The sequence below is a fragment of the Anastrepha obliqua genome, chromosome 4, assembly GCF_027943255.1.
Source record: "Anastrepha obliqua isolate idAnaObli1 chromosome 4, idAnaObli1_1.0, whole genome shotgun sequence".
NCBI classification, from domain to species: Eukaryota; Metazoa; Arthropoda; class Insecta; order Diptera; family Tephritidae; genus Anastrepha; species Anastrepha obliqua.
Genome location: NC_072895.1, coordinates 114,259,714 through 114,279,586, shown reverse-complemented (window position 1 = coordinate 114,279,586; position 19,873 = coordinate 114,259,714). Strand labels below are relative to the sequence as shown.

At 34.3% G+C, this 19,873-nt stretch overlaps 1 protein-coding gene across 2 annotated transcripts in view; it reads right to left on the bottom strand.

Moving 5' to 3' along the window:
• LOC129243695 (GTP cyclohydrolase 1) overlaps nucleotides 1-19,873 on the bottom strand; it is a 64,351-nt gene that overhangs the window by 29,286 nt on the left and 15,192 nt on the right. Inside the window, exon 1 of one of the 2 annotated variants that reach the window (XM_054880900.1) lies at nucleotides 6,260-7,377. The exons of the other annotated variant lie outside the window; for it this stretch is intronic. Coding sequence (XP_054736875.1) covers nucleotides 6,260-6,677 — 418 coding nt within the window. The 5' untranslated portion in view covers nucleotides 6,678-7,377. Of the gene's footprint in view, nucleotides 1-6,259; nucleotides 7,378-19,873 lie in introns of those variants that run through there. 2 annotated transcript variants of the gene reach the window in all.

The window sequence follows — 19,873 nt, the reverse complement described above, 5'->3', positions numbered from 1 at the left end:
TCGATAAGGTGATTAATTTTGCGCCACCCTGTATAAAAATAAATTTTTAATTTTGTGATAGCTTAATAATCCTATTTATATGAATTTAACTTGTCATCCTCATTTCCACTTTAATAAATCTTCAGATGAGTTGGTCTGAGATTCTTGGGAAATGATTGCTATGGCAGTATTAAGATTTTCTATATTTTCACTACTTATGAAAACTTCAATATCTAAATTGCTATAGCTTTCGATGTCAACCTGAATTTGGTTCTGAACTGGACTAATAATGTCCGAGAACTGAGCAGCTGTTGGTAGTGGAAGTTTATCTCCTGCGTTCCAACCGCTATTGCTATTAGGGATGTCTGTTTTCCCAAACCCGGCTTTCCTGAAACATTTTTTTACTCTACGACAACTTCAAAGCAGAATTTGTATTTCCATTCGCAAAATTAGTTTTAAAAACAACGACTTCTACAAGAAATCAAAGTTTCTTTATAACATCTTGATCCAGAGGCTGACAGAATGCAGTTGTTTTAGCTGGGAGAAAAATAGCTTTAATATAATTTTTAAAAATTTAAATTAATTTAAAAACGTACGAATAAGAAGCCGCATTGCATCTTAATAGCAAGACATTTTGTGCTTGAAGTAGAATTTTTCTATCGAATTGCATTAGAAAATCAGTCATCAATTCAGACGTCATCCAAGACTTTTTTATTTGATCGCTACGTAACAGGTAAACTATTCAAATAAGTGTTGCGAAATGCTTGAGGATTTGCAGCTTTTCCAAAATCAAAAAGACGTACTTAGCTGTTTTCCACCTTGCATTTTCTAGCTTTCAATACAAATGTTTTATCGGACAATGCAGAAAAATTCAAAACAAGCCAGTCGCACCAGCGGTTTCTCCTAAATCGTACGAAATTAAGGGGGCAGATACCTGTAAAATTTCGAAAAAAATAAGAATATGCTAAAAAATTTTTAGAATGTAAATTTAAGTATTTCTTATATTATAGATCGTCAACCGTGACGACTCTATTCTTTGCGTTCGAGCGCTGGGGGAGGTATAGTTACGTTGCCGACTTTACGTTGCCATTTTAAATGATTAAAATAAAAAAAAAATGTTTATATTATTTTAATGCATTAATAAACTGTATGCCAATTTTGAAAAAAAGTATATTTACTTCTTCATTTTAAATAATTTTAGGCGGCCGCCATAGCCGAATGGGTTGGTGCGTGACTACCATTCGGAATTCACAGAGAGAACGTTGGTTCGAATCTCGGTGTAAGATCAAAAATTAAGAAAACGTTTTTTCTAGTAGCTGTCGCCCCACGGCAGGCAATGGCAAACCTCCGAGTGTATTTCTGCCATGAAAAGGCTCCTCATAAAAATATCTGCCGTTCGGAGTCGGCTTTAAACTGTAGGTCCCTCCATTTGTGGAACAACATCAAGACGCACACCACAAATAGGAGGAAGAGCTCGGCCAAGCACCCAAAAAGGGGGTACGCGCCAATTATAAATAAATAAATAAATGAAAATCAGGGAAAATATGGCCGTTTACAGGTATGTATATCTGTCCGCTTAAGTACGAATTGTATGTTGCGCTGATTTTTTAAACATTCCAGCCAGCAAGATAATGCACTGAAAGCGGTCTTATTTCGAACTTTCACAAACCATTCAAAGCAAAATTTTTCCCTGTTAAGGCTTTAGAGTTTTAGCAAACTCCTTTTTCTGCCTGAAATGACAGCAGTTACCCACGAACTTAAAATTTGGTTTTTATTTTTGATGAGGCAATCAGCACGAGGTTTGCTGATCTTAGATTTTTTTGTAAACACGCGAGTGAATATTTTTATGAGTTTATTAACTTTGCTTGTCAACACCGTTTTTGGTATAGCGTTTCAAGAATGTATACAATAAGTATCTATGTATGTAGATATGTACATATGTATTTTACCATATTTTGACAACAGCTATTTCTATTTAGGGGATTCCCCTTTATAAAAGTATTTCTGCATAAATATAGTGGCGTAAGCTGTCCGCTTATGAGGGAGGAAAAATGCCTTCGGTGTGGGGAAAAAGTGTGCGTGTCCTGTTATGGTTCATCCAAGAGACCAAATTTTCTTGAATCCTGAAAAATTTTTGTGGTGCTGAAAAAAGAGTCCGTATATGGGAGCCCTCCGCTTAAGCGGGTATCTTTTAGGGGAGTGTAAACGAAATATTTTTCTTATTTTACTACCACTCATTCGCCATTTTTAAGAACCACTTTTGCTCGATTTGATGTGCCCTAGTAGTTTCATAGCTTTTACATTACCAGATGTGCTTCAATGGACTATAAGGGCGTTCGTATTCCTTGCATGGATTACGCGTAACTTACTTTGTTTACATATATTAAGCACAAGTTGTTAAATAATTCAATCAAATTCAGATTTATTCCCTGCTAATCCAATAGCTCTTGCATTATCGCCAAAATTTTCTATTTTATATCGAAGAATATGCAGCGTCGACATCAGCAACGAAATATAGGAAATTTCTATTCGATTTCAAAGGAAGTCAAAGAAGTCATCAAACTTTATTTAGATTTGGTTATGTTAGACGAACGGCTTTCATATAGTTAACTCGGTGATGCACAACATCGAACTAAAAACAGTTAAAGTTGTGGACTTCTTCTGTGAAAAGGGGACATAAATAGACCCGCTACCAAAAAAGTAGCTTCGAAATGAGCTTCGGCAAATACTATTCAGAGCTAATCAACCGCTTCTTTGCAGAGTTAAAGCAAAAACGATCACTTAAAGCTGGCAATATATGCAGTTATTTTTCAGAAAACCGTTTGTATTTGTAATTGTGCTCAAAATTAAGGCAATTGCTGGCTAGAAATTTGAATGATCTTTGAAACCAATACTTGCAAGTTTTTAGCTCACCCTCGCAATTATGAGAGATTTTATTTAAGCCTTGGATTACTACTTTTAAGTATTTAAAATTATAAATAAAAATTAATTATTTACCACTTAGCCATTAAAAATTTCACTTTTAAAAACAACATCCCGTTATGATGCATAAATTTATTGCACATTCACAGATTAAACATGGAATATCAATGCATAAATCACCAGGACATGGTGTATCTATGATAAATAGAAAGTAATTTAAATTATAAATATTTTTTGCCAACAAAATTTATTTGAAAATTTTAGAGAAAAAAAGCAGAGCCAAATTTCATTTTTTGATAATAAATATTTTTTGCACAAACAGCCTTTTATTTACATGCAGATTGTCGAATAAGGCAAACCAATGTCAGGGAACATTTTAACCCCACATCTACCCCTTCCATTACCTGTAAATTTGTCTTCTGTCTTCTGTCATCTGTCAAATTTCTGTTTTGACTTAGCCCCGTTTTCTCATGTGGACGCCTTAATATTCAATGTTAAATATAACATCAAACAAATCACAATTGGAATGACAGCTTATGTTAAGATAGTTAAACCAAGAAAGTCGGTACGATTTAACAAATTCGCGCTCTCCACCTGACATTTCTGTATTAACGGAGTTTTTTAACAGAATCTATAGAAGGTGTCGATGGGGCACGGATGCAGGATGAATCTGTACAAGATAGTGAAAATAGAGCAACAACAACATTTACATGTATTTTGTTTTTGCAAGTTGGTACTTTGAATGCCCAAATTTCAATCTGAATGTTAACAAATAAACAAAGCAACAACAAAGAAACAGGTGACTTTGACGTTTGAAATGCCAAATCGGTAGATAAAAGTAAAAAAAATCAAATGCTCTGGTGCCACCATTTTGAACGAATTCCCCTTGCGCGTATCATTTGGTGAGAAGATACTGGAATATGGTAAATTTTCACTTAAGTTTTACACAAATGAAAACTTTTTCCCTTACAGCAAGTGAAAATACATACACATATGCATGATCTAAATTTTATTTCTTTTTAATAAAAATTAGCTGTTGACATTTTTAAATTTTTTTAATAATTTAATTATTTATTAAATATTTTAAAAAAATTTAATTGAATAATGCAAGAAAGTATAATAGTAAATAAATATTTAATCTCGACTCAGATGATAAGCGGAAACAAACGAACCTACTCTAAAAAAGTAAAGAAAAAAGTGAAGATAAGGCCTGCAATTCGATCACTCTATTCACAATTATAGACGTAATAAAATAAAATGAAAAAACAAAAAGAGAGATAATAAAAAAGTGGAATTCTTTAGAGAATTAGAGAACGGAAATCGGTACAAACTTGCAATTGTTTCATGCGTCAAATCTCGAGAGATCATCACCTAGTTAATTTTAATGAATTGTGTATTATATAAAATCATAACATGGCTACAATAGTTCCAACTATTCAGGCATGAAAAACCTTACACGTAATAAGATTCTCATTTTTTGATGTTGCGACATACAGAATAATGAAATACGTACAACCAGGCGTTGGGCAAAATTTCAAGAACTAGCGATGCTCTCTTAGCATTAATCAGGTTAGCTCAAGTAGACTTCTAAAGCCGGAGGAGTTGTAGAACGAATGTTGATAATAATCTAAGAAAGTTTGTGATAGTATCTTCAACGCAGAGGAGTTCCGACCCAGCTTGCAAAGTAAAATAGTAACCAAATTATTTCTTTAAATGCTGAATTCTTCACAACGGAGACTCACTAATGCCAATAAATGTCGCTTGAAAAGCCTACTTCTCACCTTTTACATGTTAGGTTAGGTTAGATTGAACTGGTTGACTTGGTTGCGTTCATTAGTATGTGTTTCTGCCTGCTTCTATTGCGAATTTAAGGAGGTATTTCCAAATTTATTGCTGACATAACTTCAAATCCACCAACTTTTACATGCTGGAATAGATCGAAAAATATTTGACAGGAAATATCTGTATGAACAACAACAAACAGTGCTCTAAAAGAGTGAGAAGGGTTTGGTATGCCCATGTTGTTGGCGCTAAAATCGATTCGAGCGAAAGTACGCGAGATAGAAGTGGTAATGGATAGGTAATAGGCATGATGGAAAGATTTTTAGAAGTGTACTACCAGCAGACCGTTATTCGGCTCTGAGTGAGTTTGAAGCTAAATTTTGTGAAACACAAAACGAATGACGTAGAATATAAAGCTCCCCACAAAATTTGTTTTTTTTTTTCACCACACCTAACGAGCAAACCTAGTACTATCATCCTTGATAAATATGTAGATTATTGTGCGCACTTTATTTTGTGATTTTAAACAAGTTTTTTACAAGCCTTTGAACTTTCGAGGAAATGGTGTGTATAATATATTTTTGGGGCGTACTACAGAGGCAGTCAGAGCAACCATTTAAATGGATTTTATGGCACAACCAAACGGTCGCTTTATTCTTTCTAATAAAGGAGAAATCTTTAAACAATTTTGAACTATGTATGAAACGAAAATCAGTCAATAGAAGAAATGGTAGAAACAAACACTTGAGAAGAAGCAAGACGTATTCTTTAAAGAACATTGGAATGCCACGGCAGAAGAAAATAGAAAAGAAAAAGGAAAAAGGATACGTTGAATTGCCGACATTCATTTGAAGTTAGAAGCATACGACGACAGTGCGAATGCAGCGGCTTTTCGTGATTTCATTTTGTGCTGGCGTCCGAATGCCCACAGCGAAAAAAAAAACAAATCATCTGCTATCACCTTTAATAGATTCGCCTTGGGAAGTAGCAATAAAAGATTTGTGCTAACACGGGAGCATCGAGGAAACAAAAAGTTGCCTCTCTTAATTTAGCTTTGAGCAAACAGTAGATTTTAAAACTTCCTTTCAGGATTCTGGCAAAGAAGTAAAGTGACAAAGTGTAAATGACAATTTTTAATTGCCGAAATCAGAGTCACATTGTAACCGGCCTAGAGTTTGCCTACATAGTCCATTGAAAGAAAGTTGAAATGTAGAAGTTGAACAGCTTTTTCGTAGTAAAGGTAGGCGTGTTTACTTCTGATAATTTGCTAGTTCTAAAAACTTTTACAATTGAAATTTGGTGATACGACGAACGCAAAAAAATCATCTAATGTCACTCTTCTCTTCGTCACCTTAGCTATATTTTCACTTTGTTGTGTGTGTTTATGTCAACCAATACAGTAAATTTACTGGTTTGCTATTTGCCAATTTTACAAAATTCAACACTCGTGACGTTGCATTGTTTTTACCCAAGGGCGCTGTCAACACATGAAATGCGACATGCTCGTATTTAACACAACACAGCATCCACCCTTTTATCCACACTACACTCTGCTTTGATGCAGCAGCCTACCCACCTGGTGTCGTCGATGTACGCGGAGTTTTTGGGGTCATTGGTGCGTCCGCCTCATGCTCGGGTATGATGCCATTTGTTTTCAACATCAATTTCGGGCGTGTAAAGGCGACAGGTGGTGTCGTAATCACTGCATCGTTGACTAGCGCATTAGTGGGACCACCACCGCCAACATTCGTATTGACGCCACCTGGTGTGGTGGCAGAAGTGCCAATGCTGTTGGCCGTGGTAGTACCAACCACTTCATCTGTCTGCGAGAGGGCACGATCCATAAGCGGTATTATGCCCGAAGCGGAGCTTGTCGAGCAGACGCTGTTGTTGCGGCCACGTGACAGGATATGCGCCTGTGGGAAATTGGTGTCGTCAATGGCGTCATTAAGTTCACTGGCGCTCATTTCCGATAGCTGGCGTGTGAAATTCATGTTCGACGTCAGTTTATTGTTGAATTCAATGCACTCTTTAAAACGACTAGTTGGTGGTTGGTACTCGTAGTTAGTTAGAAGATGATTTGCTTGTTTGTTGTTTTAGCACTTTGTTGTAGTGTTACAAATTCTATGTTTAATAATTTGTACTTTTCTCTTGCTTAAATGCACTTTTTGTTATTCAGTTGTTGTATATTTTATATTTATTTTTTTTTTTTTTGTAAAAGCAATTTTCACTAAATACACTAAAAGCAACAACAAATAAATAAAAGTACACTTTGTATAATATGTATTTAAAATTATTATGTGTTTGTTGTAAGAACAAATATTTATTTAACACTGTCGCTATTATTTTATGTATGCAGGTGCGTATATAAGTATAGTCGTCGATTAGCGCGTGAGCTATGTGTGGTTTACGTGTGTGTTTGCAATGAATATTAAAATGAAATTATCTGCGTGCCAACCGTTGTGGCTGCCTTTTATACAAATATTGCAATTTCAAGATATATATGTATGTTTTTTTTTTTCTTTTTTGTAATCTCACAATCGGAATCAGTTTGAGATTTCTACGCATACACAACACACTACTCGTCGAATCATTCACTAGCTGTTGTGGTGCAGCTTTATAACTGTTATTTTATTTTCAATTTGACGGTATGATTTGTCGGCTGCGAGAGCGCAATTTAGACACCTTCACGTTTTAAAATACCGTCAAACACTAAATTTTCAGCTGAGATTTCTCTGGCTGTGATGGTACGGCGCCGCTCATTGAAATCAAAAATATTGAAAAAACAAACTTTTTGGAAACAATTTTTGTGTTGAGATACACGTATACTATTCAAGCAAAGCTTACAATTTTTAACAAAGCTTTGGCGAAAACGAAAGAGAAATCATATTAAAGAGAATAATGCGTTTGCTATATGGTGTAGATGTGCAGGCCAGCGCATATGTATTATTGGTATCGACGAGTACTGTTAACAGCCCGTTGGGTGGCATGAGGCAGCAACAAGTCGGCTGTTAAATAAACAGGCAGCAGTAAATATTGCTTGACGCCACTGTTACGATCTTAAAGCAGAGGATGGGCGCGAGTACCTGTTATAGCGTGCAGAATTCTGCTGTTGCTTTCGTATGCAAGAGTGTCGTAGGTGTAAATAAAATGCTAGCTTTGTTCTTGCTATTTAGCAGCATCATGTACTCAGCCAACATTAATGTATTGGTATGGAAACAGAGTGTTTGATTTAGCAAATTTACGTGTTTCTATGTAAAATGGCTGTTATGCCACATATTTGGTCGACTCTGTTGTTATTGTTCTTAAATATTTTGATGATGCAGAAAATTCGCTTGTGTTATGTTATGCAATTAACATTTAACCACCCACTAACGGCGTCTACCATTTTGTTTAGTGTCCACGCCATTTGCCTTGAATACATTTACTTTGCCATTTTTCTTCAAGGTTATACACTTTTTTTCTCATGGAGCATACGTACATACTTACATTTAATGTATCTGAGTGTGGACTACCATTGGTTTTTTAAGTTCTTGATCTTAAGGTTTTTCTTAATTCTACTTCTCTAAATTTCTTTACTATTTTTCTTTGTTTACTCTATTGTGCATCTGTGTTGTGAAATGTTATAAGAGCTGTCAGGTAGCAAATAGTAATGGATCAAAAGCAACAATAGTAAACACACACAGCCATCAAGCAATTGAATACATTAAAAATCAATCAATTTTGCTAACTAAATATGCATACATACACACATATGCAGCTTCTCAGCAACCCAACGGAGCTCAATTCAACTCGAGTGAAGCGAACAATAGCAAAGGAAACACTTAAATCACTTTCACTTCCAAAAAGAACACTTTAGAGAGAAAAAAAAGTACACAAAAGGAAAATACACTTAAGAAATCTAATATGGGTGCACATGGGACTGGCAAGCTCGTGACTGACAACGGAAGGCCAATGGTGCAATTCAATAACACTCTGAATGGAGTAAAAACAAAAACAAATAAATAAAATAAACTAAAAAGACGTATGGGGAGAAATAATTGGAAATGTGGGAAAATAATAAAATAAAATTAAATTAAACAAATAAAATAAACTTGAATTAAATAAAATAAAATAAGATAAAAAAATAAAATAAAATAAAATATGGGCAATGTAAACAGAAGAACAGAAACCTCTATGCAGCTTATATTGACTGGATGAAAGCATTTGATTCGGTTCCGTACTCCTGGCTTATTGAAGTACTTCGTATTTACAACTTCAATCCCAATATCATAGTCTTTCTAGAAAAAGTTATGCAAAGCTGGAGGACAAGAATAAAAATACCTGGCCCTGAAAGCTCTCAATACACAACCGAAATAAACATTCGAAATGGCATCTTTCAAGGTGACTCGTTGAGTCCGCTCTGGTGTGTTCTCAGCATAAACCCCTTAAGTCACATCCTGAATGAGACGGGACATGGGTTTGTATTAAAACACGGACAGTCTGGAAGATTCCGACTGAGCCATCTTTTTTACGTAGATGATTTGAAACTCTACGCCAGCAATTCCAAACATCTAGATAAGCTTTTGAGATGTGTCGAATCCTTCTCCAATGACATTAAAATGCCTATTGGACTTGAAAAATGCCGAAAGATCACAATACACAATAGTTAAAGGTAAAGTGGTTTCTCGACATGTAACTGCAGAAAGTAGCGGACTCGACATGACAGAAATGCCACCTGGAGAGGTATACAAGTACCTTGGAGTTATGCAAAGCAGCAGCATAAATACGATGCAAATGAGGAAAAATCCGATAGCAGAATTTAAAAGGCGCCTTCACGCTGTCTGTAAAACCAACTTAATGGGAAAAACAAAATCCACGCTATTAATTCATTTGTCGTCCCGGTGGTATCGTATAGCTTCGGAATTGTAAAATGGTCATCTACTGAAATAGAAAATCTACAACGAATAATACGTACAATTATGACTAAATACAAGTCACGTCACCCAAAAAGCTCTGTCGTTCGAATGATGCTACCTAGAAAAGCGGGCGGCAAGGGACAGATTGATGTTGGAGCACTGCATGACAAACTTATCTTAAACATAAGAGCATACTTCCAACATAAGTGCTCCCAATCCGATCTGCACAAGGCTGCAAGTGCTGCGGATGATAATTACACCCCACTTCGGATGAATCAATCCTACGAAATCAGGAACGCAACCACAATAGATGAAAAAATCCAAAGATGGTCTGAAATGACTGTGCACGGCGTATATCGAAAAGACTTGCTGAGCCCACATGTCGACCAAAAATTGTCGCACTTATGGCTTAGCAACAGGTCGATATTTGCCGAAACGGAGGGTACCATTTTCACCATACAAGATGGTGTGATTCCAACGAGAAATTACATTAAATACGTAATGCGAGATCGAAATGCCGCTGCAGACAGATGTCGAAGATGCAATAGTCGAAGTGAGACATTAGACCACGTGCTAGCGGGATGCACCACACTGGCAAACTCTATGTACCTGAAGCGACATAATGACATCGCGAAAATAATCCATCTAAAACTGACGCAGATGTACAACTTCAATCCAAGCAAAATACCGTACTTCAGATACACCCCAGAACCTGTTCAAGAAGACTCCAACTACCTTCTATATTACGACCGAACAATTTTAACAAATGCCACAAGAGACCACAATAGGCCAGATATTTTCCTTATTGATAAATCCCAAGCGACTGGTTATATAGTTGATATTGCTGTTCCTCTAAACAGAAACATGCAAAAAACATATGCAGAAAAAATATCCAAATATTCTGACTTAGGCATTGATGTCAAACGCCAGTGGAAGCTAAGGAAGGTGCACATACTACCAATTATCATCTCAGCCCACGGACTAGTGCATAAAAACTTAGCAGACAACGTCAAAACTCTTCAACTCCCAGAATATTTGCAGCTTTACTCAATTCTTGTCATATAGTCCGAAACTTTTTACAGTAAACGTTTTTCAAAACAGTAAACGTTTTTCTTGTTAGTAAATTTGTTAACTATTTTGTATAATATTTATATATATATTTAATTGTAATATTTTGTACCTGTTATAAATTATTGGCTTGCAGCTAAGCTGTCGCCAATTAATGTAAAACACTCCTTTTTTGGGATGCAATAAAAAAAAAATAAATAAATAAAATAAAATAAACTAAAATAAAATAAAATGAAATAAAATAATCATCCAATTTATGGTTGAAAAGAGGAAAGCTATTTTCTGAAACAGAAGGTTTCGCAATCGCTATCCAAGACCGAGTTATCCCAACAAGGAATTTCCGAAGGTCGATATATGGCGAGGCAATAGAAGATAGGTGCCGAAGGTGTGGCATTTACGGTGAAACAATCGACCATATAATTGCTGGATGTAGCGTACTTGCCCTCCGTGAATATGTCATGAGACATAAAAATATAGCAAAGATCCTCCACCAACAACTTGCGATAAAACACGGTCTCTTACAAGCAGAAGTCTTGTATTTTAAATATGAACCAAAGGCAATATTGGAAAATGCAAATTTTAAACTGTACTGGGACAGATTTATTTCCACAGGTCAAACCGCAGCTGCCAACAAACCTGACATCATCTTGTTCGACAAGATAAATAAAACAATCGAAGTAATCGATATAGCGGTGCCCCTTAATCGCAACATCCAAAGCACATACTCCACCAAAGTATCGAAGTATGCAGCTTTGGCCATAGAACTTAAACGGATGTACAAAGCGAGGGAAGTGAATATAATTCCAATAATTATATCGTCCACTGGATTAGTGCCTAAGCATTTAATAAAAAACTTGAAGAAGTATGACTGCCAACATCTCTTAGAAGACATGCAGAAGTCGACCATACTGGACACATGTGCAATAGTTCGTAGATTTTTAAATATTTAAGCAATAGCAATCGCATGGGCGTAGAACTTGGACTACGCTCCACCAGAGCACAATCCCTTGAAAATTTTATCCGGGATGTGTAATCTCCGGCAATAGCCGAGATGGATTAAGCTCAAATGAAATGAAATAAAATAAAATAAAATAAAATGAAATAAAATAAAATAAAATAAAATAAAATAAAATAAAATAAAATAAAATAAAATAAGATAAAATAAAATAAAATAAAATAAAATTAAATAAAATAAAATAAAATAAAATAAAATAAATATAAAAAATAAAATAACTGAAATAAAGTAAAATAAAATAAAATAAATTAAATGCATTTAAAAAATTTAATATAATAAAATAAAAAAAAAATAAAAAAGATAAATTAAAATATTATATAATAAACAGCCAGTTTAAAGTTTCTGTGAATAATTTTTTTATAATTTAAGAATACCTAGATATACATATATGGTGGCGGACAACTATATATATGTAGACATCATCAAGTTTTTCTTGCACATCACACTACTTTACTTTTCCACATTAATACCCATTAATTGTATTTACAATTTAATATAGGCACGGGACGCACAAAAAATTTGTTTGGAAAAAGTGTACAGTACAATTGTGGAAGTCTCACTGATTCTACATTTAAATTTAAAATTTTTTATAAATTACTCATCCAAATTACCATCCAGTGTAAAGGGGTCGCGTACGGGGTTTAGTTTCCAAAAACATTGCATTACATTCATTTCTTTTTTTGCAAAGGGAAACCTATCATAAAAAAGAAAGAAAATTGGCGGCATTTATTTTCACTCCAAAGCAGCATTAAGCTCCCATAAGCACATATAGACAAAGGAGTTCTGCGCAAAAATACTGTAAGTTGGGAAACTGAAGTCGGACTGATGAAGGTTATTTTTGTACAGCGTCCACAATAGCAGGGAAACAGCAAGAATTGATTCACATCCCCAATAGATATAAAAATAAAACATATCTTGTAAATATAAAAAAAAAATATGCGGAAGCTGTCAAACCGCAAACACGTCTTCGGATTTATTATATGTACAAATGTATTTATGATGTTTATTTTTAAAATACCGGAATTACTAAACTCGATAATTAAGCACGAAAATCAGCAAGAGTATTTCATGTAATCAAATTACTAAGACATTTCCAATTGTCGCATTCTTATTGCGGTGAAAAGTTTCCGACGTTGTTCCCCCAGAGAAACCACACAAGTTTATGAGCAAAAAAAAAAAAAGGCACAAACAAAAATATGTATATGTAAGTAATATATAAATAACTATTGTCATTGACTGCTAAAGAACTGAGTAATCATATGAGACACAATTAGTACACCCATAAATGCAATTATCATTCATAAGGTTTTACTACATAAATCAATTATGGGATAAAAATACAGCAACGGCCAACTAATTAATAGCCAATTGCAGGCAGTCACTGCTGTTAGCTAAGGTGAAGATTCACTTAAAGTCTTATTTGAAAGGAATATATTTATGAAAAGTGCGTATTGATTTGAACACCAAAATTTCCATTGATTTAGAAGTTTTTTCAATTAATGGGAATTAGTTTCAAAAGCAAGCAGCTTCCTTAAATGCCCAGTTTGGATATGATTCAATATGATATACGCAAGTTTGTGGCGAAATTCCACTATTATAGGATAACACATGATATTAATATATAAAATTTAAATTCACAAAAAATAAGCGTCTAAGTTGAAAATCATTTTTCATTTTCATTTGCGATAACAAAAAAATAGCTTAATATCCTTATATAGGTGCTTAGTAAATACTATATTATTTGTGTTCATTAGTAACTGCAAAAATTGCCTCTCGATAGCATTCCTTAATTTTGGATTTCCCCAGTGTCACGTTTAATTGTGAGACAATCTACCGCACTCGCTCTCCATATATCTTAAAATCGAAAAATTACAATACTCTAACATTTTCTGATTTGTCAAAAGTTGATTCACTGTCACCAACTTAGCGAACTTTTGTTGTAACCCCCCTTTCATAGCATAGTTAAGCATAGTTGAATGAAATGCAGCTTGAAACACTGACTAGGGGTATACATTTAATATAATATGTATTTATTTTTGAAAAGTACTACATTTTTCTAATCAATGTTTTTGTTTTTTATTATCACAAACTACACTCAAGCTTTATCGCATAGAGAGAATTTACTTATACATACATACTTTCCCCCAAAGGGGAGAAATGAAAAATGTCAGAGGTTATCGCAGCGCGAGAGCATTCTTAGTTTCAACAGCATTGCCCTTTCAAAAAAATATAGACATATTGAAAACAAAAACAATTTACTGAATAAAAATAATATGCATATTATTCCCATGGTGGAAAGATGTTCGAGGTGTGGCCATGATCAAACCGTTAACTGTCTCTCAGCGAATTTGAAAGAATCAGCTGATTGGCTGATGTAATCTTGATCTTGAACAGTTTGTTTATGAAAAACTGAGATAGTATTGGTAATATACGAAAACGAAATCTGAACAACGATTGATTGGACGAGTGTGTAAATACGTGTGAAATGAGCGGGCAGACTCCTGCTGCCGAGTAGCCGGTGACTTGGCAGCAGAAGTTACTCGCACAATTTTGTTTTTCCCTATCGCGTATGGCCAAACCTGGTAATCTGTCAATTCAATCTTGTAATTCAACATGCCAGAAACTTAAAAAACAAATTGGAGTTTATTTTCCGAGTCATCCACGATATTTAGATTTTATGTGCGCGCGTATGGATTTTAGGGCGGGAGCGTGTCATTATTCTGTTTTACAAAATTCTGAATGACAAAATTCTGTAAATTGCAAAAAAATTCTGCTTTTTCAAAATTCTGCATGTTTAATGCGAAAAATTCTGCTTTATTCAAGTTTTGTGATTTTCGTCATACAAGAAGTAACAAAATAAACATTTAATTCATAAATATACATATAGGTATGTTTAAGCGATAACAATATTTTAGTTTAGGCAATTCCAATATTTTTTGCAATTCTTTTTAAATATGTAGTGTGACTTAATGCATTTCTTTTTTTAATAATTCTTCGCAGCTGTTCGTTTTTTTTAGAAGAGTTCTACGCAAAAATACTGTGGATTGCGTAGCCGGAGTTGGACTGATGAGGGTTATTTTTTTGAAGCGCGGCCAAAGGCCGCCCACGCGAAAAGGAGTTGTACGCAAAAATACGGTGGATTGCGTAGCCGGAGTTGGACTGATGAGGGTTATTTTTTTGAAGCGAAAAGGAGTTCTACGCAAAAATACGGTGGATTGCGTAGCCGGAGTCGGACTGATGAGGGTTATTTTTTTAAAGCTGGCCGAAGGCCGCCCACGCGAAAAGAAGTTCTACGAAAAAATACTGTGGATTCTATCGAAACTGAAGAAAAAATTATTATTATTATTTTTTATTTCATATCTCGAATAATAATAAAAAATAATAATAATAATAAATTAAATAATTACATTACCTCTTTAACATTGTTAACATTGTATTTTAATACAGAATTTTGTAATACAGAATTTTGAAAGCAGAATTTTAGAAAGCAGAATTTTAAAAAAGGAGAATTTTAAAAAAGCAGAATTTTAAAAAGCAGAATTTTGTTTTTAGAATTTTGTACAGACAGAATTTCGACACCAACCCTTTTAGGGCGCCTCGTGAAAAAGTGTTGTTGTTTTCTTCACTGCATCTTAGAATTTGGTATTTTAATCATTTATTATTAAGAAAACGCCAGAAAATGTCATTAACAACTCTGATACAAAGCTCATAAGTTAAATATTTTCCAGCATCTCGGATCTTTTACTGAAAAAAAACAATAAAATATAAAAATTATTATCCTTAAAAATTCGATATTTAGAGCTTTTTTAAACAGTATTCAGCTCACGCATAACCCTGTATTGCATCAAAAACTATATTTTGGTACCAGTCAGAAAGTCAGTGCTGTTGTTTTGTTTTATTTGTAGGCTGAAGCACCTTAATGTAGATACATATGTGCAATACATACATACATATAAAAAATATGTTAATGTATACCAAAGATTCAGTGGGTGTCGAAATCGTTAAGTTTTCATGCAAATCAATTCGCATTCGAAGAATTGAAAATTGAAAATTCCTGGGATAGAACAAAATAAGGCAAAAGAGAACGAGTTTAACGATTTTAAGCTTCAAAGTTGCATAGAAGGTTGAATAAATCTTTTTTAAATGCTATCCAATAAATATTTACTTGAATTTTTTATCGCTCTTGAGGCTTCGACGACCACTCGGCGACCACTGAGCAACGTGAGAACCCATGACCAACCTGTGAGGAGCGCTTAACACAAAAAGGGATGGACTCTTATGTGCTGTGGTTATTTTCATAAAAAGTATTTCAGGTTCGTGTATATTTGCGTAAAAATACAACAATATAAGCAGCAAATTGACCTGAGTACACATTCAACAGAACAACAATTGAAGCAGAAAAAAATGCACGATTTTTTACAAAAACATCTCTTTCAGAAAATAAATAAGAATCGAGCAGTTTTTTAAGTTCATAAGAATAACGTTACCGGGTTTGATACTTATCAGAAAGAAATCAGGCAGTATCGCCACGGTTACTTAGGCCGTGTGCGGCGTGACGCCATCTTGCTGAAACCTTGTGTGTGTACTAAAGGAGGGATGTGCTCTCTTTATTGGCAGAAAATAATCGTTAAGCATGCGCCGATAAGAGAGAGAGAAAGAAATTGCTTGCTCTCGATGATTTTCAAAAATAAATATGGTCCAATTTTTCCACTGCTTCACCGGCAATGCACACCAAACCGTCACTTTGCCTCTGCGAAGTTTGTTTTAGAAGATGTTTTAGTATGTACACTTCCATTTAAGTCGATTTGAATTCTGCAGGGTTGAAATCTCACATCCTTATTCAATATTTCAATTACAATAGTTTTTGGAAGTCCCAGAACAGCCGCTGCCTTGCTCACGGACTGATGCGAGGGGTTCAATATTTTCATTTCTCGAAGTCCGGCTAGTCTTGTTGCCCGGAACTTTCGCTCCCATGAACAAATCAAATCTTCACCTGGGGCATTACGTAAATGTCTAATACTGTAACGTGAACAAAATCTACGACGAGCATACGAATCATTGGCCTTGAAATACGCTTGCTAACGGCGACCTTAAAAACTAATTCTGCTACCGGAAACTCTGTATGATGAAATTTATAATTTTGCCAGTTGCTGCGTGACTACCATTCGGAGTTCAGAGAGAACGTAGGTTCGAATCTCGGTGAAACCCCAAAATTAAGAAAAAGTTTTTCCTGATAGCGGTCGGCACTCGGTAGGCAATGGCAAGCCTCCGAGTGTATTTCTGCCATGAAAAAGCTCCTCATAAAAATATCTGCCGTTCGGAGTCGGCTTAAAACTGTAGGCCCCTCCATTTGTGGAACAACATCACGACGCACGCTACAAATAGGAGGAGGAGCTCGGTCAAACCCCTCAAAAGGGTGTACGCGCCACTTCTGACATGTAGAAAGCACTAATAATCGTAGAATTTTTTTTTGGGCATTACCGTTACGACGCTTCATTTTCAATATTGGAAAAATAGAGGGTAGAGAGAAGTCCAACTGAGGAATTAGGATATCCGTTACATCACAAGAAATTTTCCATGAGAACTGTTTTCAATATACCGCTAACAGAACTCCACTTCAAAAAACAGCAACAAAGAAGTTATCTCTCTTTCTCTTATGCTGCATACACCAAACCCTAACGCAAAGGACAAATGCACGCAACAAAAGTGCTGGTGCTTAATGTTGCCGAACATGTCCCTTAGTTTAAGCGATTATAAAAAATTGTTAAATTATGAAAGGAAAAAAACCTGCTTAGACTAATCTCATTATTTTTTAATGAGAACGTTTTCCCTTGCTTAATGGCTCATTACAATTAGCACGAGTTTAATGTATGCAACAAAAATAAACTAGAAATGTACAACTATCACGATCAATATGTTTTATTTCAAAACTTTTCTAATAGCATAAAATCAATATGCATTTATTCAAAAAGCAAATGCAATTATTGTTAAATTCCGAACACCCGGCAAAAAAAATGTATAAAAAAATTAAAGTAATAATAAAATATAGATACTAAAAGCGGATGTAAACAAATCCATAAACAGCTGTGCATCTATCCGCGCATTGATTTTGCAAATATAAAAGTGGCTCGGGAAACCCCAGAATTAATTACACTAGTCAGCAGCTAAAAAAATAATCTGCAATTTTCATCGTAAATTCTATTTAATTGATTGTTTCATGCGTTTACTGGATTCAAATATTTGCAAATGGATAAAAAGATATTCAAACAATATAATTCGGTACCATATTTGGTAATTAGGCAAGCTTTCAGACTTTCTGACCACCGTGGAGATTTACAGATTGAGATCTTTGCTAATACAAATTTTATGAAACAAAGAAAGAAATTATTAAAATTTTCAAGTTCATATGTAAATTGCGACTGTATTAAAATCGTTTGTAAACTAGTGTTAAAGCAGTTGAACTGTTAATGGGTGTGGTGAAAGTATTATATGGGAGCAATTTAAACTAAACCAGCCGGTATTTGAATTGCTAAAATATGTTGTATGAAAAACAAAAAATAAAGGCAAAAAAAACCTCTGTTTTATTGCTTTAGGAAAAAGGTGATTTGAAATAATTATTGCAATAATGCATAATAATAATTTTTACAATGCACCTGTTGCTAGGTTCAAGCAAATAAAAGGTGACTTCAACTTAACTTTGCTGGTATTACGAAAACCATTTTTTTTCCAAGTTGATCCTCTAGTGTCATTAAAGTTTGCGTAAAATTGTATATCTACATTTCCTTTGCTTTCAACTCTTCTGTTTTTTGAACAACAAAAATCGAATTTAGCTAATTTCTTTTAAAAAGTTTGAATTGAATTTCATTTGTGAAATAGTTAAAGACAACCTTCCAATCACGCTTCAAGCCTCTAAAAGGACTACGACGCATTTTCAAAATTTGGTGGTCCAACACTATGGCTAACTCGTCGTTATACCAACGCTGTAACATTGAAACAGTCGCCACAATCGTAAAACGGCGAAAATGGGGTTGGATAGGACATACTTTACGGAAACCTTCAGGCGAAAAAACCTGCTTAGACTAATCTCATTATTTTTTAATGAGAGCGTTTTCCCTTGCTTAATGGCTCATTACAATTAGCACGAGTTTAATGTATGCAACAAAAATAAACTAGAAATGTACAACTATCACGATCAATATGTTTTATTTCAAAACTTTTCTAATAGCATAAAATCAATATGCATTTATTCAAAAAGCAAATGCAATTATTGTTAAATTCCGAACACCCGGCAAAAAAAATGTATAAAAAAATTAAAGTAATAATAAAATATAGATACTAAAAGCGGATGTAAACAAATCCATAAACAGCTGTGCATCTATCCGCGCATTGATTTTGCAAATATAAAAGTGGCTCGGGAAACCTCAGAATTAATTACACTAGTCAGCAGCTAAAAAAATAATCTGCAATTTTCATCGTAAATTCTATTTAATTGATTGTTTCATGCGTTTACTGGATTCAAATATTTGCAAATGGATAAAAAGATATTCAAACAATATAATTCGGTACCATATTTGGTAATTAGGCAAGCTTTCAGACTTTCTGACCACCGTGGAGATTTACAGATTGAGATCTTTGCTAATACAAATTTTATGAAACAAAGAAAGAAATTATTAAAATTTTCAAGTTCATATGTAAATTGCGACTGTATTAAAATCGTTTGTAAACTAGTGTTAAAGCAGTTGAACTGTTAATGGGTGTGGTGAAAGTATTATATGGGAGCAATTTAAACTAAACCAGCCGGTATTTGAATTGCTAAAATATGTTGTATGAAAAACAAAAAATAAAGGCAAAAAAAACCTCTGTTTTATTGCTTTAGGAAAAAGGTGATTTGAAATAATTATTGCAATAATGCATAATAATAATTTTTACAATGCACCTGTTGCTAGGTTCAAGCAAATAAAAGGTGACTTCAACTTAACTTTGCTGGTATTACGAAAACCATTTTTTTTCCAAGTTGATCCTCTAGTGTCATTAAAGTTTGCGTAAAATTGTATATCTACATTTCCTTTGCTTTCAACTCTTCTGTTTTTTGAACAACAAAAATCGAATTTAGCTAATTTCTTTTAAAAAGTTTGAATTGAATTTCATTTGTGAAATAGTTAAAGACAACCTTCCAATCACGCTTCAAGCCTCTAAAAGGACTACGACG